General features: G+C 29.9%; 1 protein-coding gene across 2 annotated transcripts in view; it reads right to left on the reverse strand.

Annotated features, from left to right (window-relative positions):
- LOC107439347 (acetylcholine receptor subunit alpha-like) overlaps positions 1-27,934 on the reverse strand; it is a 222,399-nt gene that overhangs the window by 24,582 nt on the left and 169,883 nt on the right. For both annotated transcript variants that reach the window (XM_016051913.5, XM_043046031.3), the window contains exon 7: positions 10,541-10,649. In XM_016051913.5, coding sequence (XP_015907399.2) covers positions 10,541-10,649 — 109 coding nt within the window. The remainder of the gene's footprint in view (positions 1-10,540; positions 10,650-27,934) is intronic.

Raw genomic sequence — 27,934 nt, forward strand, 5'->3', positions numbered from 1 at the left:
AGGATTCTGAAAGTATATATTAAAGTTTGAATTCTAAAATCTGTGTTATATTTTAAGGATATCTTAAAATATAATCCAAATATGTATACTGTCACTGCTGAAGACCCTGGTATTATGAAGTGTCCATACATTTTACAGTATAATTGTTGCATTGCACGAAACGTATGAAAACAAAAACGTACTCTTCATTCTATCTTTAATACTTTATCTGAGGGCAGTATTTTTCTGAAATATTACGCAGTAATAAACCCCGTTATTTTAAAGGGTCCTACCATTTTATTCTATATTTCTACTTGCTTGAATTTCCATGCGAAAAACAAAATACTTCACTCTAATAAAAAACTATAAAACTCCATCTCATAGCAGCATTTGTCTGAAATATTCCATTGTAATTCGATGTTTAAAGTGTTGATTTGTAAGAGCCAACTCATGATTGTTAAGCAGTCTACTTGATAAGATAACCATGATGCTTAGGGATGTACTACAGCACACACTTAGAAGTCAAACTAACACAAATTATGCTGATTCCCTTTGTCATTTGGAGCATGTTATCATCGCCTTATCTTCAGAATCGATTCGGTTTCCTGCTTTAACAATTAGAGATGAATGCATAAATAATGATGAACATGTCTGATTGCTCTTTAACCACCAAACCGGGATGTAGTTAGATTGTGAGATGATTTTGTACACAAACTCTAGGAGGGAAGTTCTTTTTGTTTCGCATTTAAGATCACTACATTACGAACAATATAGTTTCTCTAGTTTGTAATGTGATTTTAGATAGAAAATATTTATTGTATTAATTGCTCTATTGTATGAGTAAAAGTTTAAATTTGAAGCATGAGTAAAAAAAAATGGAATGCAAGGATGGTCCATACTTTACATTTTTAAAGAGTATTCAAATTATACTCCGGTTATCTGTGCTCCTAAAATATCAGGTTTTAAAGAAATTTCAGTTGAATCTTCCTAGATTATGAAGTATTTAGCAACCATATAATATTTCAATTTAAATATTTCTTAAATTAATGAGCTTTTAAAACATTGAAGATTATTTCTTGGCGAGATATAAATTATTTTAAATCCAAAACCTGCACCGTTATAAGAATAAGAAACTTCGCAAAAGTCGGGACAATTCTCAACGCCAGCAATTTATTTTCTGTTTAAATATTTGAACCGGTTTAATTACGTTTTCCATTTTAAATTTCCACTGCGTTAAGCCGAGATTTGAAAATGGGCTAGGCGACAAAACTTTTCGTCGCCAAAGGCGATTTAAAATGAAAGTAAGCTGTAAACCTTCTTCAGAAAGCGTATTTGGAATGACAGGTCGCCTTAATGCGGTTGCGTTACGGCAAGAAGAGTTTTAATTTATTTTTTTCATACCTTCCTATTTTTATAAATAGAGTTAAAAGATAACGAAACTTGTCACCCTACTTGTAATTAAAACGAGAAATCTAATTAAAAGTTAAGACTGTTTTTTACTGTTAATGTTGATAAGAAAGTGAAACCATTATTTAAAATTATCTACCTTAATTTGATCATGGTACTTAAAAATCTTTTTAGATTTCTCAGAATTAATAAAAGGAGATTAGCTCTGAAACATATAACTTTTTCTTAGTTGTTTAATAAGAAAATCTAGATTGTTCTTTTTATTGCTGATAGTATTTTGTAACTATTTATAATAATATAAAAATTTCTAGACTAGGTATAAAATGGATTTAGATTTTATTTAATTGCTAGGAGGTTTTGGTTTTCATATACATCGGTTCTTTGAACTTGGTTATGAAATAAAATGAAATGTTTTTTTTTTTGGGGGGGGGGGTTCGTTATGGGCTGTTTAATGTCTATCATTAAAAAAGTTTTGGAATATATATGAATTGGTTGCTATAAACTGTTTAAAAATTACTTTTCGGTTTGATATAAATTGATTGCTCAATGTCTGTTATTAAAACATTATTTTGGTTTTATATTAATTGATTGTTCAAAACTGGTTTAATAATAAATCGAGTAACTTTTGAGTTTTATACGAATCAGTTGTTTAAAACCGGTTATAGAAGAAAATAATTTTGTTTTCGGGAATTAAATGAATTAGTTTTTCAAATAGGTTTAACTTAGTTGCGAGTGAAGCAAGCATGGTCTACAAAGTATACCGTATAAGACTGCATAGCAATCCTAGAGGGATAGCAAACAGGGGGATGAAGAACACTAGTTTAAATAAAAATTATTAAAGAATTGAATTTGTTTTTCTGTCATTGTAATATGACGTGTGTATCACAATGAATTGTGAAGTTTTTCTTTAATGAAACTTGTAGGTGTTCTTCATTGTTGATGTATTTTTTAGCTCTGATGTTAGAACCAATATTTTCAAATGTTTTCTTTCAATAAAAGCTTAAGTTTTAACACGAATGTAATGAAAAAGATTGAAACTTCCCTGGACGTTCGGTTAGTTTGTCTTGCAAGTTAGGTCTGTTGCATGTATTCCTTGCATTGTTCTTACATTCTTTGTTTCGTTTTTTTTTTAAAAAAAAAAAGAAAAATCACACGAAAAGAAAAAACAAGAAAAATCGTTCGATATTTTAATTTTTTTTCAAGAGTTAACGAAAGTAAAAACGATTGTTTTCTATGCTGTAAAAAGTTAAATTAAAGTTTGCTGTAGTTGCTTGATAAGATTATAAGAAAAGATCGAATCTATATTTGTCTTTATTAATCAAATTTAAGAGAAAAAAGTCAACCAACATTAATAATTATCAATTCACTAAAATGGAATGAATTTTTGAGGATTAATTGACATTATGAGTATTCTTTGTATATATATATATATATATATACACCGAAGAGCCATTACATTACGATCAACCTCCATCTATAGCAATAGGCTCTCCCAGGTTTTCATGGCATCTAGCCCGGGAACAATGTTTTCATGGCACACATTAGGACCCATAATCCTCATAGAATAATCCCTGCCGTCTGTAAGCTACTTGAACATAGTTGCAGACCAGGTTCATCCATTCATGGCAACATTTTTTTCTTCTGGGAATGGTGTTTACCAACAGGCAATAATGCACCCTGTCATAAGGGTCGAATCGTCGAGGAACATTCCAGTGACTTTCAAGTCATGTCTTGGCCCCCAAATTCACCTAACCTTAATCCAATAGAGCATTAGTGGTCCTACTTGGAAAACCAAATTCGTGCTGCCACATTACCCCCTCGCAATGTGAGGGGGACAATGCGCAAGACCAGTTGGTGAGCGCTTGGTACCAGATACCTCAGACTACCTATCAGCACCTTGTGGAATCAATGCCACGGCGGGCGCTAGCAGTTTTAAAGGCTAAAGGTGTATATATATATATATATATATATATATATATATATATATATATATATATATATATATATATATATATATATATATATATATATATATATATATATATATATATATATATATATATATATATATGTGTGTGTGTAATTTATTTTTAAATTGCTTCAAAAATTTTGTTTAATTTTATTGAATATTTTCAAAGTTATCTCAAAAAACGTAAGATAAAAGTTTGTTTTTATGAAAATGTCCATATTTCCATAAATATTTAAGCTTGTTTTACGAAATCGCGTGCAATTGGGTTTTTGTACATAATAACTAAAATGATTGTTACAAGTTACAAATTATTTTTCGCATAGGGTGCTCAAAAACACTATTTTCCTTTTGTAATTAATTGTCATTGATTCACTGATTAATTTATTCCCTTTTTAACCTGTCATTGATTGTCTTTATTCACTCACTATATAAAGAATCGTAAATAGAAATGATTGTCTTTGAAATGAATGCCAACAATAATATATTTTAAAAATTTAAAGTAAGTAATATTAAAAATAATCAAGTAAAAAAAGAATTGATTGTAAGGACACGGAAAAATAAACTGAATACTTATAATAGTAAATGAAAAACTGACAACAACTAACAATTAACAACAACTAACACTAACAACAGAAAGGCTCCTGTGTGTTTGCAGGCAGTGTGTCCCCTGAAGAAGTGCTGTTCTGCAACACACAATTATATATTTTATATATATATTTTTTTATATTATATTTTATTTTAATATTTAGTAACTTTTTTTTAAAAACTTAATAAATACAAATTTGGTTATAGCTACATTATGCGCTTTTCCAATTTGAGTTTATGAAGTTAATGTTCAATGTTATTTTACCGTCCATTTTTCAATATTTATTAGAAATTTGTATTTGTGTTTGGGTTTAAATGAAAATATAATAATAAAGAACGGAAAATATTAAAGAATGATTAATCAAGATTTCTAGTCCCGAAGCGAACATCAGTTTATATTTAACACGCATACTAAAACTTCAATGACTTTTCGTTGAAATGTTATGTAGGTTACATCATTTATTGTTATGTATTCTTCATTAAAAAAATATCTAATTTTTCTCAACTTCAAAAATAACATTAAACAGCTAATGACTTTTTTGTCTCAAAATATCTTTCTTCCTTTTTTAAATAAAAAAAAGTTAACTATAATATCTTTAGGTAGTCAAAGGGTCAGAACATGGATTCATTTCATTACAAAACTATGTAATTATGTATGGTGAAAACCACGGAATTTCCCCGCATGTGGCTCATTTTCCCCCATCAGCATAGCCATTCAATTTTCTAAGGAGGATTCCAGTCGGAATCCGATTATTTCCCATGAACTAATTCCCCTACCAACTGAGCCCACATGCGAGGGATTTTCCCTTTGATGTAACAATTCGGGATACACGGAGAGAAAATCCTCCTTTGTCTTAAACATCTCAATGGCACGAGAAGGCATCTTTATTTCCCTATCTCCCCACTATTTCCCTCTCTGCACGCCAAATTTCGTGCCAAGTCGAAACTGTTAAGGGTTGTTTGGAATAGGAAGATTAGGAAATAAAGTGGAAGAGTTTGGATTAATAAAGAGCGTATCTTTTTGGATGATTGTTTGAAATTTATGAAACGGTTTTATGATTGTTAAGTTGGCTTTTTTATCCAGCTTGTTCACGATGAGAAAAATTGAATAATCAAATCATTCTGTTGTTCTGAAGAGGAATTTTCGAGATGCATTTCATGATAACGAAGCTCAATTTGGTTTTTTAGTGGAATCTTTCTATTTTTATCTTTTTGAGTTTATTTTCTTAAAATTGTTTGTGGGGAAATATCACAAATAACAAATACTTAAAAAAAATTTTACTTTTGAAGTTAAACTATTTCAGAATTGAAAACATATATTATTTATTTATCATCGATTTTTAACTCATAGTAAGCTTATGAGTTGTATATAATAGGCTTATGAGTTGTAATGGTAAAAATAACACGCTTATGTATTTATTTATTATTAATATTATGTTCTCATTCACTGATAATTCAATTCCCTGATTAGTTGATTCGCTAATACCTAATTCACAAATTTTCAGATTCAGTGATTCACTGATTCTCATGTAAAACAAAATAGTAATTAATCCAAGTGGAGTTTTTCTCTTTGTTGAAATTTTTAATAATAATTTCAGTTACTTTAATAATATAAAAATCGGAAAATTGATAAAAAAGTTGAGTTGTTTTTTGAAAATTTTGGATCCATTACGGCAATATTTCACCTCAATGAATTTGGGTTTAATACTGTTCTGGCGTTATTTCAGATGGTAAAGGGAAACTTCCCCATTTCAAATAATGGTAGAGAAAATATTTGGTAACCATTCCCATTTCAGGTGGTGGGTTTAAGATCTTCTTACAGGCGGAAACCTGTAGTCAAAAAGATATGGGGGAGAGGGGATGACTAGTGCTTTTCGTACGCATTGCTTTTCAAGTGAAAAATCAAAAGTTTTAAAATTGTTTCAGTAATTTTAAGATCAAGTGCAAATAATAAGAATATATTGTTATTAACTAAATAGGTCTAGCCCCTAAATTTTTGGTATTTTTAAAACGACAAGCATTTAACGAAATTCTCTTCTGCCTATTAAGAACACATCATCTCAATTGCGGTTGACTAGAGGATTTAATCCAAAAAATTTAGTTGATGGATAACTTCTCATTATTACTTGGTTTGATACCTACTGAAATGTTTTTAAAAGTTTGTTCCTTATTTCTTTCTAGCTTCTTTGTTTTAAATTGTTTTCCTTTTATTTAGTGCCTTGTATTAGTTTTTAGTTTCACTTTCGTTTAAAAAAAATTAAATGTTACTTTAAACATTTTAATCCATTCTGATTTCTTTTTAAAAAAGTTCATTGCATTATTCACCAGTTGTTCATGCTGACGAAAGTGGCCAACCTGTCTATAGTATACAATGGAAACGTGCTAAAACCTCACCAATCAAAAAGAAAGGGCAGACATTTGTAGCCAAAAAAGTTTGTAACGTTTAACAGGGTGAACCCAAATGATTAACACTGCTTCAAAAAACTGTTAAGTATTAATTGGATTAAGTATTTGGCATACTTAGACAAGAAATGCATTGAACGATATAGTTCGTTCACCAGGAGTTGGCACTTGCCTCTGCCTTCATCACGTGTTATCCGACGATACTATTTTGCTATTTTTGGGTGAAGGATGTGAATAATTCTGAGCAAGGTAGCTATTTGGCGATCGTATGAGGAAAATATTAATTTTGGTAGCTATTTGGCGATCGTATGAGGAAAATATTAATTTTTCAATCTTTATGCTCATTTTTTTAATGTTAAATATTTCATAAATTTGACGATGTTTCTCTCTTTTGAGTGAATAGTTTGTTCTTGAGACATTTAGCTGAAAAAACTTCAGTTTTCTAAATTTAAAGTGTGTCAAAATTGAGGGGAGTGTGTTAAAATTGAAAAATAGTGTGACATTATTCATGGACAGCTCTGTCTTCCAAGAAATTTCTTTTTAAAAAATACACATAAAGGTTTGCGAAAATGTTGATAATTTCATTATTTACAGAGAGTTCCATATTTTAATTCCTTTTTAGAAATATGTTTGTAGGGTTGTGAAAAATCTTGATAATTTCATTATTTATGAACAGCTCCATATATTTCGTTTGCGAAAAATTTCGATAATTTTATTATTTCTGGACAACTCCATATTTTACGAATGTAGGTTGAGGAGAAATTTTGATAATTTCATTATTTATGGAGAGCTCCATATTTTATGTGTATTAGTACTAATTTCTCACTTTCTTGAACACTATTACGATGTTAATTAAGATAAATATCAGGTTCACGTAGCCGGAACAGAGAAGGATCACGTAGAAGAGCTTATTAACACTATTATTGAGCAAGAGAAAAACTACCGTTCCTTGTATTGCTGTAAAAAGCAAAGGCAGTATAAGAATCGAAGCAGATCTCGACCAAATTTTGAAGTTCTTGCCCATGAAAGCCAAGTTGTGGAGTTTGTTAAAACTACTGAGAATTTCTATTTTTTATAGACAACCCCATACTTTAATTCTTTTTAAGAAATACGCATATAGGTTTCTAAAAAAATCTTGATAATTTCATTATTTATGTACAGCCCTATATTTTATTTCTTTTTACGAAATACGTATATAGGTTTCTGAAAGATCTTAATATTGCATTTTTGCTTAATTTTCTCAAATTTACTGAAAATTTCGCTCAACAATGGTAACGCATTGTATTGTGAGTAACCCTCGATTTTTAATAATCCTGAATTGACAGCTACTCAGCTTTACTTTTCTTTTCATTACTAAAAAAATTTGTCCCGCAGTGGACTGATCGTTAAGACACGGTTCCCAGCAGATCACCGAAGTCAAGCATCACTGACTACGATCAGTGTGCGGGTGGGTGACCACTTGGATCAGTCTGCGTATGGACCGAGGGTGTGCGGTATTGGTCCTCGTTAAACTGTGCTACCGTAAAGTGCTCGACTTCGCGCGCAGGTCGTCGGGCTACCGAAGTGGGGGTGCCATCCCCTCCGCAGAGGATCAAAATTGTGATGGCATGTCTTCGGATCATCCTCCGGGATGTTTCCCAGACCGTCGCCAATAGCCCAATGTGCAGCTCTAGTGCGACGTAAATTAACAACAACAACAACAACTAAAAAAATTTTGCACAAATCGCGCAATGCAGATCTTGGGTGAAGTTTGAGTCACCTTGAGTTCGACCAGTTGGAAAAGCTAATGGAATATTCTTCTGGCATTTGCATTGCCAGAAAAATATTCTTCAAAGCGTATAACTTTTATAGCAATCAATAGAATGCATAAAAATATGCACAGAAGTTTTTCCTTAAAAAAGCATTACTCACTCATTGAGTCTAAAGGAGAGCATAAATTTAAGCACTCAACCATTTATCGATTAATCGAAAAAAAGACGATACCACATTTAAATTTCGTTGCAGTTTCCTACGAAGAAACAAGTAATCTACTTTCCTTTGAGTCAATATTCATTTAAAGCTTATTCTCACTGGAACATTCCTCCTTCATGATAACAAGATGCTGTGGAGATCTAAACATCTCATTAATAAAAGCCTCGCTGCATAGAAAAAACAAAGTTTCGCATTAAAGTTTCTTCGTATAATTTATCACCAGAAGATTAGGGTCTGTTTGAATAATGAATGCTAAATTTCCACGTACAACGAAGGATTTCAAAGAACTAAATTTTTACCGAATATATTTGTTTTTGTTTTGGATCAAATGTGAGATTGGATTAAAGTTTCATTTATATATAGAAATATACAATGGCATTTTAATTATTCCTTAGAAAATATTAATTATATTGTATACTTTAAGGGTGGTTAGGGAAATATATGAGGTGTTTTGCAATGACCGTCCATTGTAGAATCTTTATCAAAAATGAGGGCAAAAATTGTGCATGTCTTGTGTCAAATATAGACACTAAAAGAAGGAAAAATAAAAAATATAAATCGAATTAGGATATACCATATACGAAGAATCAAACTATTCATTAACGTATGCATAGTGAGGTTCGAAAACAAAGGAAGGAATGAACAAAGGAACGATTGAAATACGCGTACAAACACGATATTTGAGAAATCTAAATTCCATTTTTTAATCGTTTCAACACTGTTCTATAGAGATGTCATACAATGTAACAGAATCTTACGTAATACAATGTAACAGAATCTTGCGTATACCACATGTCATATCAAGTAAATATATTTACATACCCTCTTACCATAGGGCAAATAGACTTCCAATTTCAGTATTTGGAAGCGTACCGACGAGAAGAATTAAGCCTCGTGCTAGATAGCAGTCTAATGTAGTTTTGTCACGATGCTTTCGTGACAAGAACAAAGGTGTTGGATGAGGACTGTGTACATACAGCAAGACAGTGTCATCAAAATCTTAAAGAGATTTGTGAAGAAACTTCCTGGCCTTAACAGTAATGATAGTGAGTAAGAATCTTTAACGAAAGACATCAAAATAAAGCAAGCATGCACATATTTTCAGTGGGAAAGAAGTGGATTCATTAGTTTGGGCTGTGCACATACTACTATTCTAACTTTATGCTTTTTATTTGATTCCTTAAATGAGGAAACCTTCACCCCATTTACACGAGACCTGACATCAGGTTCGTGACGTCACAAGATGAACAAGAATCTGATATTTCCCTTGTAATTCTGCTGACCTGCTGTCGAGTCAAGTTGAAATTCGGGCAGTATGCGTCACGTGGTTATTTTTCACCAATCCCTGCAAGATGGGATTTTCAATTTCAGGAATGGTATAAATTTGATAAGCCTTTTTTCAGGCCTGTGACGTTAGAAGACTACTTTTTGTTGCCTTTTTTCAGTCTTCCTGTAAATAACGTGTTAGATGAAGACAGTTCGTAACAATTGTTTCAGAACTATCCACACATTTTATTCTTATTTTATAACAGTCGTTGAACAATAGACCCAATTTTGGGTTTACTACTACTAAGGTTCAGCTCCGGGGTCTTGTAATTTTGAACCCAATCTAGAAGACTCCTAGATCAAGTATGTATTGGCAGAAATGGGCCTTCGTGGAGAACTTTTTGATGGAACTAACCCGCAATTGCGTTACATGGAGAGATAAACCACGGAAACCTCCCATGGTTAGCCTGATGGCAAGGGGACTCTAACCCATGATCCGTCTATTACTGAGGATATTTTAAGTCCGCACTGTGGTCGGTGCAAGCCGGATGCGAATTCGTATCGACCATCCATTGCTGGCATTCGAACCCTGTTCACTTCATTGGTAGACGAATGCTCTTTCCCCTGAGTCATCACGGCTCAATATCTAGACATTGTCCGGTATTGACCGCTTCGTTTGTGATATAAAAAGAATCAATTGAGATATCATTGCTAAAGTTAACGTAAAATTTTCACATCGCTAGCGATGGGTTGAACTCTATTGGTGAATATTAAGTAAATTGAATGACTGTAAATCATGGCGTAATGTATCTTTTTTTTTGTATCAGTTGTAAATAAATATTTGCCACTATTTAAGGTCCGATAAGTAAGTATATTTAGGGTAAGGTTAAGGTGAGGTAAGTATATTTCATTTATCATAAAATTATATTTAAAAAAATAAACTCATATTTTAGAGAATACCTTTGGACTGTCGTCAGGATAAGCAGGACGTCGCATTAGTAATAGTCGTGGAAGAAGATGTAAAAATACTCTTTTCACCCATGGTGCCATTTTGTGTGTAGATGGCGTTCTGAAATTGAAAAAAAAATTAATAAATTTCTCTGAAAACTAGAAATTTTATTTACAAGTTATTTTAATTTGAAATAAAATGCCACTGATTATTTTTGTGCTTTGAAAAGAAATCCTCCTAGAATTTTTTCCAATGATCGGAATTTCAACTATTTAGTGCTAGTATTTGTCGTGTAAAGAGTTGACCGTAAGTATAGTAACTAATTAGTGCTAATTATTATCTGACACAAGAAAGCAGACACAACAAATGTACTTTATCTTAAGGAATATATTATTTTTTTTAACAAGTTTGGTTTTTTTAAATATGATAATAAGGGTTTTCCTGTTGCTGAAAAAAAAATGATAGTAATGGTTTAGTCTGGACAACGGAAAAAATGAGAATCTCTAAATATTAATTTCACTTTTTGTATATTTTGCATGCATGGAAAAGTTTTTATCAGAATTTAAACATTTTTGCTCCCAAAACATCAAAAAATTTATTGGAGAAATGGATTTTTTTTTTGCAAAGTATACTTTTGTGTCGGACTACGTAACTTAATTGTAAGAACAAATTAATTATCATGTTTATTGAAAACTTTTTGAGCCATTAATATTGTTTTTTAGTTCCAATCATAATAACGGGTGAAATCATTAAAAAGGGTGACTTTTACTCAATATACGGTGAAAATGCAGAATGATAGGAAATAAAATCAGTGCAGTAAGAACGACACTTTAAAACCCTCTTGTTACACTCAATTTGCGCTTTTGTTTTCATCTTTTGTTTTCATATTTTGTAATCTGGCAATCTTTCTGCGAAAACATTTTTAAATCATTCTTGGAAAATTTTCTGCCCATGTAAGTTGATCTGATTTTGCTACTCGCTTTATAGTCCCCTTTTTAATGTTTTTTTCTTTTTTTTAATTTTATGTTCTGTTTTTACATGTTACTTATTTTTACTTTTTGTGATCTATTTTATTTGTTGTTATTTTTATAAAAAAATTTTGAGTGCTCCTCACACTATTGTATTAATATATTTTGCTTCGGATTTATTGATACAATATCAGAAAGCACTCTGTTTTGCGGATATAATCGTGTGGGCTGAAGAAAAGATTATATCTTTTTTTTCTCCGGTTTTTTAAATAAAATTTCACCTTTTTTTTTAAAACTGTTGCTTGTTATTTTTTTACTTATTATTTCCCCCTTTTTTTTCATTTGTCTATTATTTTTCTTTGTTTTATTCTTCATTTTGAACATATCTGATGAGTTCTGTTTACTTGCAGCTTAAGCGCAGTAAATGGAACTCTTAACTTTCTTCGTGTTTTCTTGTATTTATTTATTTATATATATATATATACAGAGACAGAGTGAGAGAGATTTAAAGAAAGTATGTTCCGTATCTAATTTCACAACTTGAAGTAACGTCTGCAGAAATAAATTCATATTCATAGCTACGTGAAACTATGTATAGGTTCTCAAACTATGTGAATATTTGTTCTTTAAATCGAAAATTCTAAACGTGTTCGTCTTTTTTTGCCCACTATATGTTAATTTGTATGTTGTATCTTGTTTTTTCATCTCTGTCTAGTGTCACTATTCACGCTAAAAATATCATTGCAACCCCATTTATGTTTGTTATTTTGAGTATAATGTTTTGAGTATAATGTTTTGAGTATAATGTCTTGATATGGTAAAGTAGGTGTTACTTTTAAAAATTCCAAAATTTGTGAAATTTCATCATCACAATCTTCAGTACGTAGCTTTAAATAAGACGGTAAAATTTTTAATTTTTATTGGTCAAGCGAGTAGGTCACTAGGGGTTCATACTATGGGATTTTTAATGACTGGCTGATGTTAACTACTACAGCGATTCGATGTGATATAATAGCAAGAAATAAACAATCTTCTGCATTGTCAATGCACAATGTCATGGTTTATTAAATTGCTATTTTTAATTTGTAATTTTTGTATTCAAATATTGGAAAAAAGCTTAATTCGGAAAAAAGTGAATTACAAGTTGAATTGAAAGCAAAATATTTGGCAGAAAAAAAGAACTTATAGCTTCAATAAGTTTTTTTATAAAAAAGAGCTTATTGCAATTAATACAGTTTTCAATTTCCTCTGTGATTTTCAGATCAAGGAACCATTTGATTGTCTTTTTAATTTAATTTCCTTTCGATGCGAGGATTCGTAAAAAGTTTAATATTTAAATATATTAAAATGAAAACAAAATTGCGAAAACATTTTTCTTATATATTTGATTTTAGATTAATTTAATTTAATTTCCTTTTGTTTCGAGGATTTGAACAAAGGTTAATAAATAAATGCGTAAAAATAAAATAAAAACTTTGTGAAAACATTTCTTTTATATATTTGATTTTAGATTTGTTGAAATGTGTTAAGGACAATATTTTGATACAGTTTTAAAAATTTATATTTTTGTCAGTTGGTAATACTTTAAAAAAAAAGTCTGAAATTTAAAAAAAAAATGTTCATTTTAATAAAAAATGTTCATTTTAATAAAAAAAAAGAAGTTTTTAACAGCAGTTGTTACAATTATTTCACCTGATAAATTATTTGAATTTTAAAATATAACATTTATAGTAAAAATTTAATGATAAAGTTTCGTTATTTTTTTTACCTTCTTTGATAAATAATTTATTCAGGCAGATTATAGATTGTGGATTTGTAGCAATAAAATGTGTTTCCATAATCTTTTTATTTTTAATCCAGCTTTTATTTTTAATCCAGCTTAAGGCACAAGCTAACTCACCATCCCAGAAAAGAAACAACTTTGCTTTCAATCGAAGTAACTTCGATACGCATTTTCGTTACATGGTGAGGAAAACCACAAACACCTTACCGTTAGTCCAAAAATAATGGATCTTTATTCATGCATCATTTAGTGAAGCATTTCCGCAACAGCCCGTTGTTGGCCAGGGGGGTCATGGAGGATACCGCTCCACAATTTCGTGACCAACGACATGATTGTAACAATGAGGTCAGCACTGCACACAGGCCACGTCTACTTCCCAGACAAGCTGGTACTCATCTATCTGAAACTGAGTGAGCTTCAAGCCAACACTGGGGATCGAACCCCACTTCTTCATAATAACAGCCCGTGTTATAACCCTGAGCAATTGCAGATCCCTTTAATAAATAAGTATATATTTTATACCAGCTCAAAGATCAATATTTAATTAATATTTAATTAAAATAATTAAAAAACACCATATGCCAATACAATATTTACTGCTAAAAAGTTAATTCCCAATTCTTAGAAATTAAAGTATTATACGGTTTAGCACTAGATACAAAATATGCAGGGTGTTCTGTAATAAAATCCCTGTTATGAAATCATCATTGAAAATAAAGTAAATTAAAAAAATACACATTATGACTATTAAATTAATATTTATGCCAGGAAGAAACAAAAACTCCATCAAAACTTTTCGAATCTCTAGTGATGAACAAGGGATGAAAAGTATTAAAATCAGTTTTAATGCCCGATGAAATTTAGAGGCGTTTCTATTAATTGTTAAGCAAACATTTCTTTGTTTTTTCTGGCAATCAAATATGTTTTGTTGCTTTCAGCCCCGCCATTCTCAGTTGAGATTCGTTTGGTTTCCAAAGCGTTTTTCTTCTTTACTCGCTTTAATATTTCATTACCTTAAATGGGCTTATGATTTTAACTTCAGTTTTGCCAAAGGTTATATAAATATACATTAAAGGTGATCATAAAACATTAAAACCAATTTGATTGCCTGGTAAAACTTGGAGGTCTTTCTAATAATTGTCTTTCAGTGTGTCTCCATTTCTTTCAGCAATTTTGGTGTTAGATTTCTGTTGTTTTGATTCTTCGTTTAAATATTAATTTTCGACCCACAAGAGGCTTTACTTTATTTTTGATGAGAATTCTAAAGAAAAATATATTAAAGGTGAGCAATATGAAACACCCTGCATTTTTCACTGCATAAATGAAATGACTAATGATAAAATGATGATGTGGTCGTAGAATTTTCTTGATTGGCTTCTGAAAAAAAATTTGCTCCTAAATTTAAATTATAAGGATATTATTAATAAAGCTTTGTGATATTTAAAAGAAATTTAAATCCATTTTATTTGAAACAATTTTTATCCTAAATTTTCCTTCAACAAATAAATATAAAAAGATTTTTTCTTTAATATTTTATTTGCTAAACAATAACATCGAATATTTAATAATTAAATTAAATTTATTTTTGACGAGGGTTCTAAAATATATATTATGTTCGTGCAATATGGAACACCCTGTATTTTCTGCTACACAACTAATAATACGACTTAGGATAAAATGTTCTTGTGGTCGTAGAAGTTTCTTAAAAGGCATCTCCTCTCTTAAATTTATGTAATAAAAACATGATTATGAAACTTTAAGGATAATTTTTAGTTTATTTAAATAGATTTTATTTAAAGTAATTTTTATCCTAAATGATGATTAAACATTTCAAATTTAGGAAGCATCTTCCTTTCATTTTTTTTACATATTTAATAATGAAACCGAATGTTTAAGGATTAAATTACTGTTTCGCAATTTGAAATCTGAGATCACGCGACCGCCTTCAATTTCAAACGTGTATCTTCATGCATAGTTAAATCTCACAGAAATCATCTATTTACTTAAAGTTAAATATCATCTGTCCATTCACTAACGCGAAATTGGAAGTCCCATTTCGGGCCTATTTGGCTTTATTCGAGGCACATCTGTATTACTTTGCCTTCGCGATTCCCAAGGTATTATTACGTTTTATGAGTTGGCATCGCTCTCTGCTCAAACTATCATCAACAAAATTTGTCATCGAATGCTATTTTGGGATTTCAATCAAGGGTATTTCGACATTCATCGTGAAAACGGTTCATCTGTCATTTTCAGATTAGGAATTCGAATAGGGATTCTTGATTGAGAATCAGTCATCTTTAATATTGATGCAGTATTAAATTTAAATACGGATTTAGAAGGTCTTTTATTTCCAATTTGTTATACTCAAGTACTTACGAAACGAGTAGTAGTTTCTGCAAAAAAAGTTTTGAGTACAGAATTTTTTATTTATAATAATTTGAATAAAATTCTGGAAATTTTTTTTGTTAATAAAAGGTGTTAAAAATAAGCCCAGATATTTTATACGGAAAATTATTTTGAAATATAAAATTTTAATTATTTATTCATGTTTCCTGAAAAATATATCACTTTCAATAACTTTTAATCTCATGATCAACTAAATGCTTATCTTAAAGGTTCTAAGGGTAATCTTTAAATATATTATTTTATTAGTGCTAACTTTTAACTAAGTTAAGAAGGCAGACACAAAACGCACTTTCTCGGAATTTGTTTTGTTATTCTTCGGAAGATTTTTAAATGGATACTTCAATGTAGTTTAAATAACAAAATTTGAAGGAAATTAGTTGAATAGATTTCGAGAAACTGAAATTTTAAAATACGCCTTTTATGAAAATTTATATCTCAAAATCTTTTATGTAATGTAGTCCAAATTTTAGCATTGTTTAAAATTTATTGCATAAACTATTAAATTTTGAATGAATCACTTTTGTATTTCTGTGCATTCTATTTTAATGCAAATTTTTTTAAAAGTTAGATATTAAAAATATACTTTTTGTAATAGAACATATTTTTAATCGGCAGATTCAGAATCTTAACCCTCAAAATAGGGAAGTGAAATGCTAAATTATTTAAAAGTATGCTACTAGTAGCTTAGTCCATCCAAACATTTTGAATCCTTTAATGTTATTTTACTAAAAAACGTCATTCTCTTCAAAAATATACAGATTGAAAATAATAGTCGACATGACAAGCTCTCAAAAAGGGCCCCATTTTCATGACTTACCAGATTAAAGCTAATTAAATTTTTTAATCAAGTAATTACCACTTCAGATCAGTAAATCAAGTAATTACCATTTTTTTAATTCAAATTTTTAATCAAGTAATTACCACTTTTTTTAATTCAAATTTTTAATCAAGTAATTACCACTTCACCATATCTCTAAAATAATTACCAGAAAAAAAAAAGATTTTTCCAACTAAGTACTTATTTACTCAAATATTTGTTCTTGGTAAAATAAGCTTTAAATATTGCTATTGTTTATATAATTGTTATTAATTATAGAATTATATTCTTTTATATTTATTTGAAGAACTGATTAGATTAATTTTCTAAGTGAAATTTTAGTGAGTTAATGAGTTTTAATTTAATTAAATGGCATAATTAAATTAAGCTTATGATCTGTCTTAGTATTTTGCTCGCAAACCTTTAATTGGCGATATCTATTAACCCCTAACCCTCCTTAAGCCTGTTTGCTTTGGCGTTCAATATCCAGCCAAGTGACTAGTTTAATAGGGTTAACATAGTTTTTTTTAAAAGCTCTCGGTAGTGAAGAAAAATAAAAAGGCCACAGTTTAAGTGCCTTTTACTTTGAGCAAAGTGATGATTTTAAACTATATATATCATCGCGTCGTGAAGAATTATCTGGGCTTTAGAACAGACAAATAACTAAAATATTTTAAAAGTTATTAATTTTTTTAAAAAAAATTGCCAATTCTAAGACATTTTTCAGCCTAGATGAAAATTACCAAAATAACTGCTTTATTCTAAGTTTTGCAAATTTTTATGCGATTAGATTATACAACATTGGAGTATGTTTTTATTATTAAAAAATTAGACCACAAACTCTTTTCATTCTCTCAAAACTGTAGTTTTTCTCCATATTGACGTTTTGCACCATTTTCATAACAAACTCAGACAGCGCTGGCTTTAGACAGGCTAGACATGATCTAACAGTTGTGAGTAGCTGTTGCAAACTCACAACAGTTATGACAATAGCATATTATTTGCAAAAAAACATCATTTGATCTGACGACGGATCCTTCAAAAGGTAGTTTAAACGTAGATTGCTTATTGCCAAATGATTCTTCTACTTCTAAAGTAGAGTGGAAGAACTATTTTAAAAATTAGATTCGTTTTTTCACTTTAAAAACACACAAGAAAATAAATTTGGATAAGAGTTTTCCCTGATAGTTTATTTTTTTCGAAATTACTGTTTATAACCTTCTCCTGCTCTGTTATTCATTTAATAATGACTGAAACATTTTTAAATTACAAGATAAAAAAACTCAGAACGATAAATGTGTTTTCTTTCATCAAGAATTTAAAAATAATCGTTCAACTAGTTCATGATAAAACACAATTTGAAAAATAAAAAGAATTATGAAGCTGGTAAATAAGCTCCTGAACTTTTTGGCAAAATATTAAGCCTCTTTGAAAAATGAGAAGTATTTAATGACAAGACAAAATATGCTTATTAAATATAACAATAAATGTGCATAAATTTTTCTGTGTTTCTTTAAACCTTTAACAGGAATTTAGCAGAGAATAATTCTATTAACTTTAAGTTTGAACTTTGTTTATTGATCCCCATACTTATGCTTTCAATTTTCCAAAAATTTATGATACCTTTATGTGCAAACTTAACATCCCTAAAAATTATAATATAAGTAGATTTCCTTTAAGGAGATCAATTCAAAAATTCAAGAAATATCGCAACAAAACAGGCTCCGGAAGTATACATTTTAACAAGTATTCAAATTTTATAGGACATTACTTCGAAGTCCGTGCAATGAATATTAAAATCAGAATATCTTAAGACTCCTCGTCAGAATTCTTACACTCAAAATTGCTTGCTGTAACCATAGAGACAAAGCAGAACGATCTTTTTATTCCCAAAAACAAAGAATTCGAAATGAGACTTCTTTTGTGTTGCCAGATGCGAATATTAAAAGAACAACAAGAAACCATGGAGATGCGTAAGTGATACTAATGCATCAGCACGAAGTTTTGGCGCAGCGGGAAGAAAAAAGTTTTTGTTCATCTTCCTAAAACTGTATTTATCCATAAAGTTATTTCCGATTCGCGATAGGAGGGGAGTATTCCTCAAAGAATAATGCATAAAAATATAAGAGAGCGACTCATCTTTCGAGCATTTTTTTTCTGCATTCTATAACGTCGCCAGGCGTGAAATTGTATTTCAGAAAGAAGGAAATGAGTTGAAATTGGGAAACTTAGTAAAATGGATTTGCAGAATTTTTCCTGTCGCAGGAATGTGCAGTCAGCGAAGAAAAACATTTTTATTGCATTTTGAATAGATCAATCTTAAGAACCGTGGTTTAAGAAGCTTATAAAATGAGTTTAATAAAGCGGATTTTATAAACTATAAATTCCGATTCAGCTTCTTAAATAACCTGTTCGGAAAAGCATGGAGTATTAAGCGATTGTGGGAAACTGAATAACCATTTGTGCATGCTTTATTTTTATTGTTATGAAAAATAAATGCGAACTTTGAGGTTTAAAATAATGGTTGTTAAGGAGTTTTTAAGATTTAATGAAGTGAATTTTTTTTTAAAACTAAAAGCTTTGAATTGACTTTTTAAGTAAATTGTTTAGAAAAGCATAAAATTTTGAGAAATGTTACGAGATTTAAGTTAGTGAATTGTATATAGGGTCGTTATTTTTATCGTTTGAAGTTACGAAATTAAATTGTTTTTAGAAATAGATTTTCTCCCAGAAATGTTTTATTTTCTTTCAAAAACCTTTTGGTTTTTATTATACCATCTACTTTTCGCATTTATTTAAGCGTTGGTATTGGAGAATGAGTTTTTAATTCCTCATGCAACTATTTTCAACATATTACATAACCTTCTTAATGCACAATAGATTACTTTGTTTCATGATAAAAATTTTGTTCTTCTTAATTAAATTGATTTTCAAATTCATTAAAACTTTGAAATAAAGGGTTTTAATTAAGGTTTTTAATAATGAAGTTTAATAATAATTAGGACTTTTTAAAATTTTGAAATAAAGAGCTTCAAATTAGACTATTATTTCTATTGAATGCGTTGTAGAGTTTTTGTTAATGATTTATTTCCAACCAAACCGAAATTATTTTTGTTATCCCTTTGACGCAGATTGGACACCCATGTCCCTTTTACATATATTTTTCTGACTTTTTAATTACAAGCAAAATACGTTTTGGTATTTTAAAATAATAAAAAACAGTGTAATAGTTGCTAAGAAAATCTCTAGATTATCAGATTATCAGAATTTTGGAGATGTTATCTTTCGATAAATCTTCAACCTTGGATCTCTTTTATGCTCTTAACTGTATGTTGGGAACAATTCAATTGCTTTTAAAATTGGATTTTAATTAGACTGGTCATGGGGGATTTATCTCCCATGGCCTGTCCTTATTAATAATATGCAAAATTTATTTAAGTTAGAAAGTCTGATGGATAAAATTATAATTTGTGTCTAGAGCTCTACAAATACTACTAAATAAAAGTTTTATTATAATTATGATTCAGTTTTCATCTTCAACTGTAATTTTTCTCTAACCTGTTTTTCATCACAATCTTCAATTTGTCAATGATAGCATATAATAATGTCATTTTTCAATATCCTGTTTCTCATCACAATCTTCAATTTGTCAATGATAGCATATAATGATGTCATTTTTCATTATCCTGTTTTTCATCACAATCTTCAATTTGTCAATGATAGCATATAATGATGTCATTTTTCATTATCCTGTTTTTTATCACAATCTTCAATTAGTCAATCATAGTATATAACTCACAGCAACTCCTAATTCCCTCATCATAAATATATATTTAAATATTTATACTGAAACTATTATTTTTGAAAACGATTTATAAATAGTAAAAAGAAACATGCTTCTTTTTTAATAAAAACCAAAATGTTTCAGTTTTTTTAAATTGGTATCAACGCTTATGACGATAACAGGCGGAATTATCATTATGGACGCAATTGATAAAAAAGTTTTCCGAGGTTTCCAGGTTTTCTAATTTACTTGAAAGGCACTTAGAAAACAATATTGTTTTGTTTTTAAGTTTTTTGAAGTTGCAACTGCGTTTTTTTTTTTTTTGAAAATTCATTTTTTTATGATTTTTATACTTTTACAAACTACTAGAATGGTAAATGTTTATCCTCTGTGAATCATTTTAATATCTTATTGTATTTCAAGCCTTGTTTGAAGACCTCCATCAAAACTTTTATCAGAAAATAGAAAAACACGAACTAAATCTTTAAGTTTAGTTATAGATTTATAATAAAAGTTTGAGAGAAAAATGTTAAAATTGCTGTTTTTTGTTCAATTGGGGAAGTTATGTAATTCAATTTTTCAAAGAATATAAGTTATTTGTGTTTATTTTTAATAAGGGAAGTGCGTTTATGGATTACTTTATCTATTATTTTTATATGATTTTCAATGAAGACTATTGAGGTTAAATTCAGTTTTAAAATTGAAAATAAGATCTACCGATTTCGTTTAAGCTTTGTATTTTGTTATTTAAGATTCCATAGTATCAAATAGCGTACAATTTTGTATACCTTATCATCACAAAAATTATAATAATTAATTATTAAAAATTATCAGTGGCTGAACAAATTATATAGTGTCATAAAATTTTTTTTCGCTTAGCTTTTCGATATGTTGCGAAATATGCAAAAAGTGATATTAACATTAAGAGAAATCCAAAATTTTCGAGCTCCCTCCTGTCTTAACTATAGTTTCTGGATTGCGGTTAGCTCATATTTTGATGGACTAAATTCCAAATCAAATAAAAAGGAAGTATTTTTATTCAGAGAACATATATTTTCGAGTATGATTTTGTAACTTGAAACATCGTCTGTGCAAATTAGTACAATAGAAGTCATCCCTTTTAACCGTTACGATTGTGTCAATCGTAATGGTTAAAAGGGATTACGTAATTGATTACGTACGTAATCAATCGTAATCAATCGTACGTAATTGATTACGTACGATTGATTACGTAAAAATTCGATCATTAGAACATAAATGCATTTTTTTTTGTTCACTATAAATTATTCTAACTGGAATTTGGATATTTCGGTTATAATGCTCTATTGACGCACTCGGTAAATGCGACGATTACACCACCGGTTGGAAAGTTGAGGGTAGTGAGTTCGATCCTGGCATCCAACAAAATAACCTGCGTGTATTCATAGCAAGGTGCACGTTAAATCTGTCGTGATTGAAAGGCCTCATCTTGGACGTGGTATGAAAGTCTGGAGAGAGTAGTACAAGCTCAGATACTGCCCATGTCATCAGACTAGCGTAAAAATTACGTGGAATTCCTACCGTGACAGTTAAAAGATATAGCTCTAAAAATGGGCATGGTTTGGTGATATGTATATTTTGGTTGATGCTTGTGAGAAAAACAAGCATTTTAATCCGCAAATTAATTTGTTTCTTTACACTTTTCACACACATTTTCTTGAAATGAAATAAGTTTCTTTAAATTCAGTGCTTATTTTAAATTCGAGGCAAGAAATTAAACTAATTATCAGGATGCTATAATTTTCAGTCATTTTGTTCGATATAGAAAAGTCAGCGATGCATTTTTGATTTTAATCGTGCATTATTACTATTTTTATCCACATAAGTTAAAAAAATTAGCGAGACATTTTTTTCTTTTTTATGTTGAAAAGTTTTGTTGGTGAAATTGTTTATTTTTAGCACGCGATTTTCTTAAAAATCTTTTTAAACATTAGTGACTTCAAAATAATGATGTCCCTGATAAATACGTTCAACGCGCAGTAACGCTGCTAAATTAGTTTTCTATTCAAGAAATAGAACTGACTGATATAACAAAAGTCAAAATAAGTTTGCAGAATAAAATAATGAACATTTTGATGAAACCTGAATCTATTTGCGAAATGTTAAGCGACGATACCGACTATTAGATCTTTGGTTGCAAAGGGTTAAACATGAAAATTTAATAAACAAACGCATCATTTATTTTTTCAAAAATACAAATAAAAATCAAACAATAAACAAACAAATGAAACTAAACAATAAACAAATAAAAACTCAGTTAAAATAAAATTTTAAACTCCATATTAATAGATAAATTTCCAGTCCTGCTATATTTACTTTGCTAAAAGCAATTTTTTTCTTCAGCTTTATCTCTGATTATTTTGTCCCTAGTGACTCCCCAGAAACTGATTACTTTAAAGAACACTAACACCACATAAATATAGCTAATGAAAAAAATTATTAGAATTTTCTAGGAGTTATTTTTCCTGATTTTATATATCTTGGCTGCCACTATAACAATAAACAATATGATACTATAACAGTATGTAATAATCACTATATAACATATAAACTCAATAACAATAAACAATAAGACAATAAAGAAATATAAACTAAGTTAAAATAAAATTTCAAACTCCATAATAGCAGATAAATTTCACGTCCTGATGCATTTACTTCGTTGAAAGCAATTGTTTTTCACTAGCTTTATCTCTAGCTATTTTGTCCTACGTGACTCCAAACTATTTACTACCCAAGGCTGATTATTCTAGGAAAAACAAGAGCCATATAAATAGAGCTTATGAAAAAAATTATTACAGCTTTGGGGGAGGTACTTTTTCAGTTTTTTTTATCTTAGATGTCACTAAACTTTTTTTAAAAAAAAAAAAAATGAAAATGATTCTTTATTCCCGCTGATGACTCTTTCAAAATGAATGGAATCTTTGCATGATAAAAAAAGAAATAATGAAGCCATGATAAGACGCTTTTGTGTTTTTATTTCCATTTAAAAAAAAGAAAGCCCTTGTTTTCGCCAAGAAGTCAAGTTCTTAGAAAATATTAATGAGAAAATATAGTAAATATATTCCGTGTAGCTACTTGATGTGTTATGATTTCAGATTCGATGAGAAATTTCAATTTTGTATGAAAAAAATATTTCAATATTGCGTTGAAAATTTTTTTATTCATTGTTTGATTTATATGAAAATAATAGTTTTTTTTTAAATATAAGGCAGCCTAAAACTATGAAAATAATAAATAAAAAAAATGAGAAAAATAAAATGCAATTTTTTCGAATAACTTTTTACACTACATAAATTCACTGAAAATAACAACTAATTTTCTATTCAAGAATTTATTGTATAAAAGAGATTTTTGCAAAAACAGGGATTTAGGAAAATTAAGGATCATACTTCATAATATTTTCCATCTCTACATCGATTAATTTTTCTATCTCTTCAAAGATATTTTGAAATTTTTGTATAGTAGTTTTGTTTTTTGAAAAGGGAAGGCATTTACTCCCTATGCCATAATGGCCAACGACAGCAACATCGTATCCTCATCAGCTTAAACTGGCGTGGTGTATTTTCGTACATCTTAATCGAAATTTTGTCGAAGATTCGAAATTTTTCAAACCAATTTTGGCAATGTGCATTTTCAATACATCTTCTCCATACACCTCGGATAATTTTTTTTCTTGTTTGTAGTAGTTGTTGTTCATTTACGTCGCACTAGAGCTGCACAATGGGCTATTGGCGACGGTCTGGGTAACATGCCTGAGGATGATCCGAAGACATGGTATCACAATTTTGATCCTCTGCAGAGGGGATGGTACCCCCGCTTCGGTAGCCCGACGACCTGCACGCGAATTCTTCTTTGAACAATATTTATCCATTTCCGATAGTAAAATACACCGAAAATTCTGATTTTCACTTTTCATATTTGAAAGGGCAAATCAACTGCGTAAAATCAATCGAAGCGTCTCGCAAGCATGTGTTGCCATATCATCTGTCAAAATACATAATGATTATGCGACTTCAGTGTGAAATTGGCTGTGAAAAGTCCTCTGCAGGGAAAAAACGAAATTACTTTCTGAACAACCCAATTAAGGGATTTTACTTGAATATCATCCTTTATTTTATGTACTAGAATACTTTATTGGCATGCACAGGTGTTACACTAGATATTCAAACTTCTTATATTATCAAAATAATCCATAATAAAATGAACATATTTATATGTTTAATAATACTATCTGTAGATTTAAATCGAATAAAAATCTATAAAAAATTCTAAATTGACAATTACAATCTTCAAATTATTGCGTATTGTACCTCTGTACACAAATTTTACTTTTGGCATCTGAGTTAGTAATCATAAAGAGACAAAAATGTACTTTTTATGTAATTAAAAATATCCCACAGGAGTTCTTAACGCCTATTTCCGAATTTGACGAGCGTAACACGAAAAAGTACTTGGCATATTACGTAACACGAAAATATACTTGAACATACTCAATTTGAGTCAGATGTTTCACTTTAGATTTTGCAAAATGACCCACTTTTCGGAAAAAATCGATTGCCAAAAACATTTCTTTTAATCCTCCTCTATCTTAGAATATTGATTTTATTTCTTTTTGACAGAAAATGAAACTAAATAAATTTTAAAAGTAAACAAATATCAACTACAGAATATCTCAAGATCAAATGCGCATCACACTAAAAGGAACAAAACAAAATTTCTTACTCTAAAAAACAAATATATTTAAAAAAAATATTATTTGAAGATCGTTTTTTTTAGAACGTTTTCTTTAATTTTTTAAAAAAGTAAACTTATTGCTAGATAGAATTAATGGCTTGTATGTGTTTGTTACTTTTTGAAAATACCCATGAAATATGACACATTTTAACATCACACGTGTAACAATTTTGCTGTTTAAAACAACTTTTTCTTAAGTACAACAATGAGCACTTGTTGTCAACTAAAAATCAAGCTATCGATAATGCCTGAACTCTTTCCGTTTAATAAACTTATTTTCATGACCTCAGCATGGAGTTAAGCTCAAAAGATGATTACGAGTTCCAAAAGGGATTTAATTCTTGACTCAGGCATATCGAATAATAATTATTCTTTCCAAATCGATACTCCATAATTGCTCGATACAAAGAGAGTAGTTACTTCGTTTCAAATTACTTTTAAAGTGCTCTTGAGAAAATGATTACAATTATCGGTTTCATTAATGATATCTTATAATTAACAGTTTTAATAAAGGCGAATAGGAAACTGAGACTTGGCATTTTCATCGTAAGACTGAACTTTCGATATGAGTCGACAAATTAGTGTGACAAAAGATGTAGCTTTAGTTACTACTAAGGAATTTTCATCTGTTCTGCAAATTGAGATCTCGACCTTTAGCAATGGAGCCAAAGGGCAAATTCCTGCCACTTCAGTATTTGAAAAGAATACAATTAATGACTTGGAAATGGATTGCATTGGGACAGAATATAGAAAATTCCCAAGTTTTGTCTTTTAATTGCATTGTTCCAAGATATAATTGGTTAATGTTTTGAATTTCAGTTTGATTTGAATTTGTAAATTTGGTACAATTGTCTATGGGTTAATTTATTTTTATGCAAAATATTTTGAACGAAGTTGGAATGTAAGCACAAAATTATCAGGTTCAAATTTTATTTTCAACATATCGAAACTAAATTCGAGTTAATGTAATAAAAGTTTTTGGAAAGGGCCGAGGTAGCCTAGTGGTAAGAGAATGGAACTCCGGTTCAGGGAATCAATTTTGATAAGATTCAACGAGTACATATGTGCTCATAGAATCTGTGGAATCGAAAGTCATGCGGCTGGTCACTGAGAAGTACCATAGGTACAGATATCTGCAAAATATTTCCCTCCCTATTAGATCTATGTCTAAATTGAGGAAGTAGCCTTACGAAAGAGTGGTGCTGACATTTATCCGTGAGGTTCTGAGCAAATAATTATCTTCACCCTTGCGGTGCTCTCTTGTCAAACGAAAGTCCTGAAGTCGCTATAGACCAATAGCTAGCAAGCTTGATTTGCCCAAGCAGCATTAGAGACAACGATGTGAATGTTCTTGGCTTTTTTGATATAGGAATCTGTTATCACCAAAGAAAATAATGGGTATGAAGCTAAATGGGGACGAAGCATTTTTTAAATATATTGTGTTAAGGGTGGTCATTACGTATCACCGTTTATATTTTTGAAAAATATTTAAACTAAAATAATACAGAGACTTTTTTTCCTGAATAACAATTTTCTCAGAGCTTCAATCTTCGCAACATAGTTAGAAAGGATTTTCACTGGATCTGTTTTTATAAACAACGGAAAAATTAGACGACATTGTAACAACATCCGAAAAATCCATTTCAAGCTAGAGTTTTTTTCCTTCTTTTTAACATAAAACAAGAAGTAGGATTTATTTAAGTATTTTTTTCTCACACCACCTGTTTTCTAGTACAGAGTTTGAGTTTCCAAGAATTGTTTGAAAACAAACAGTCGGAATTGATTTCTTCGTCTTTTGATTAATGGAGCCTCGATTTTCTTAAGTCTCGGTAGACACCGAATCTAACAGTTTAAGGGTGTTATTTTCTAACTCTCCATTCCATTTTCTTTCTTCCCATTTTTCATTCCTTTTAACAGCTTTAAACTAGTTACAATGAAAATAATGCCAGGTTTTATAGTGATACAGCAGAAATTGAGTTTTTTTAAGGAAGCATATTTATTGTTTCTATATTTTTCACACTTTATTTAGTATAAAAAATATGAGCTTAAATGTATGATTATTGAGTGACAGAAAGTTTAAAGAAAGTGAAAAAAGCACAAAAGATTGCATAACATAGGCATACCAGACTTGACACAGCCTAAAGAAAATCAAAAATTGCTACCAACGCTACTAGAAAATGTTTTAAATTAATTTCCACGTTAGCATCGAAAAAATATTTTCAAGGAATTTTTCCTAACACTAGATTGCCCAAGGAAGTCATTTAGACTGCTAAAACCAAGCCAAATTAGCCAAGCTTGCCAGCTATTAGAAGTTTGCGAATTAAGTCAGGAAGGTGCACTTTTCGTTTGACGAGGGAGCACTACAAGGGTGAAAGTACATTAAGGCATAGAAACCCACAGATAGATGGCAGCAGCATTGATTCATGAGGCCACTTTCTCAATTTAGACATAGATAAGGAGAGGAAGGAAAGCTTCTCCAGATCTCTTCACCCATAGTACTGCTTAGCAACCGAACACAGGACTTTTTATTGTACAGATTTAACGATCATATACATCGTATGTACTAGGCGGGTCTTAATGAAGTCGAGGATTGAACCCCGGTCTCTACGGACTGCAGTTTAATTCTCTGACTATTCTCTAACGGTCTGCGATATAATTTCTTACTGACTTCTAGGTTACTCCAATGCTAAATTATTAAGCAAATATTTTGAGAATTCTTATTTGATTCTGGTGATTTCTATAAAGGTTGAAAAATCACGCTTAGTTTGAGATTAAAAAAACAAAACATTAATTACTTTTAAATATTGAAGCTGCTTGTTCGTTTTAGAGTTCAGATATTTCTTTTTAGCTATACATTAGGTAAAGCTTACA

The sequence above is a fragment of the Parasteatoda tepidariorum genome, chromosome 9 (genome assembly GCF_982258835.1).
Source record: "Parasteatoda tepidariorum strain Cologne lab strain chromosome 9, Ptep-v5.0, whole genome shotgun sequence".
NCBI classification, from domain to species: Eukaryota; Metazoa; Arthropoda; class Arachnida; order Araneae; family Theridiidae; genus Parasteatoda; species Parasteatoda tepidariorum.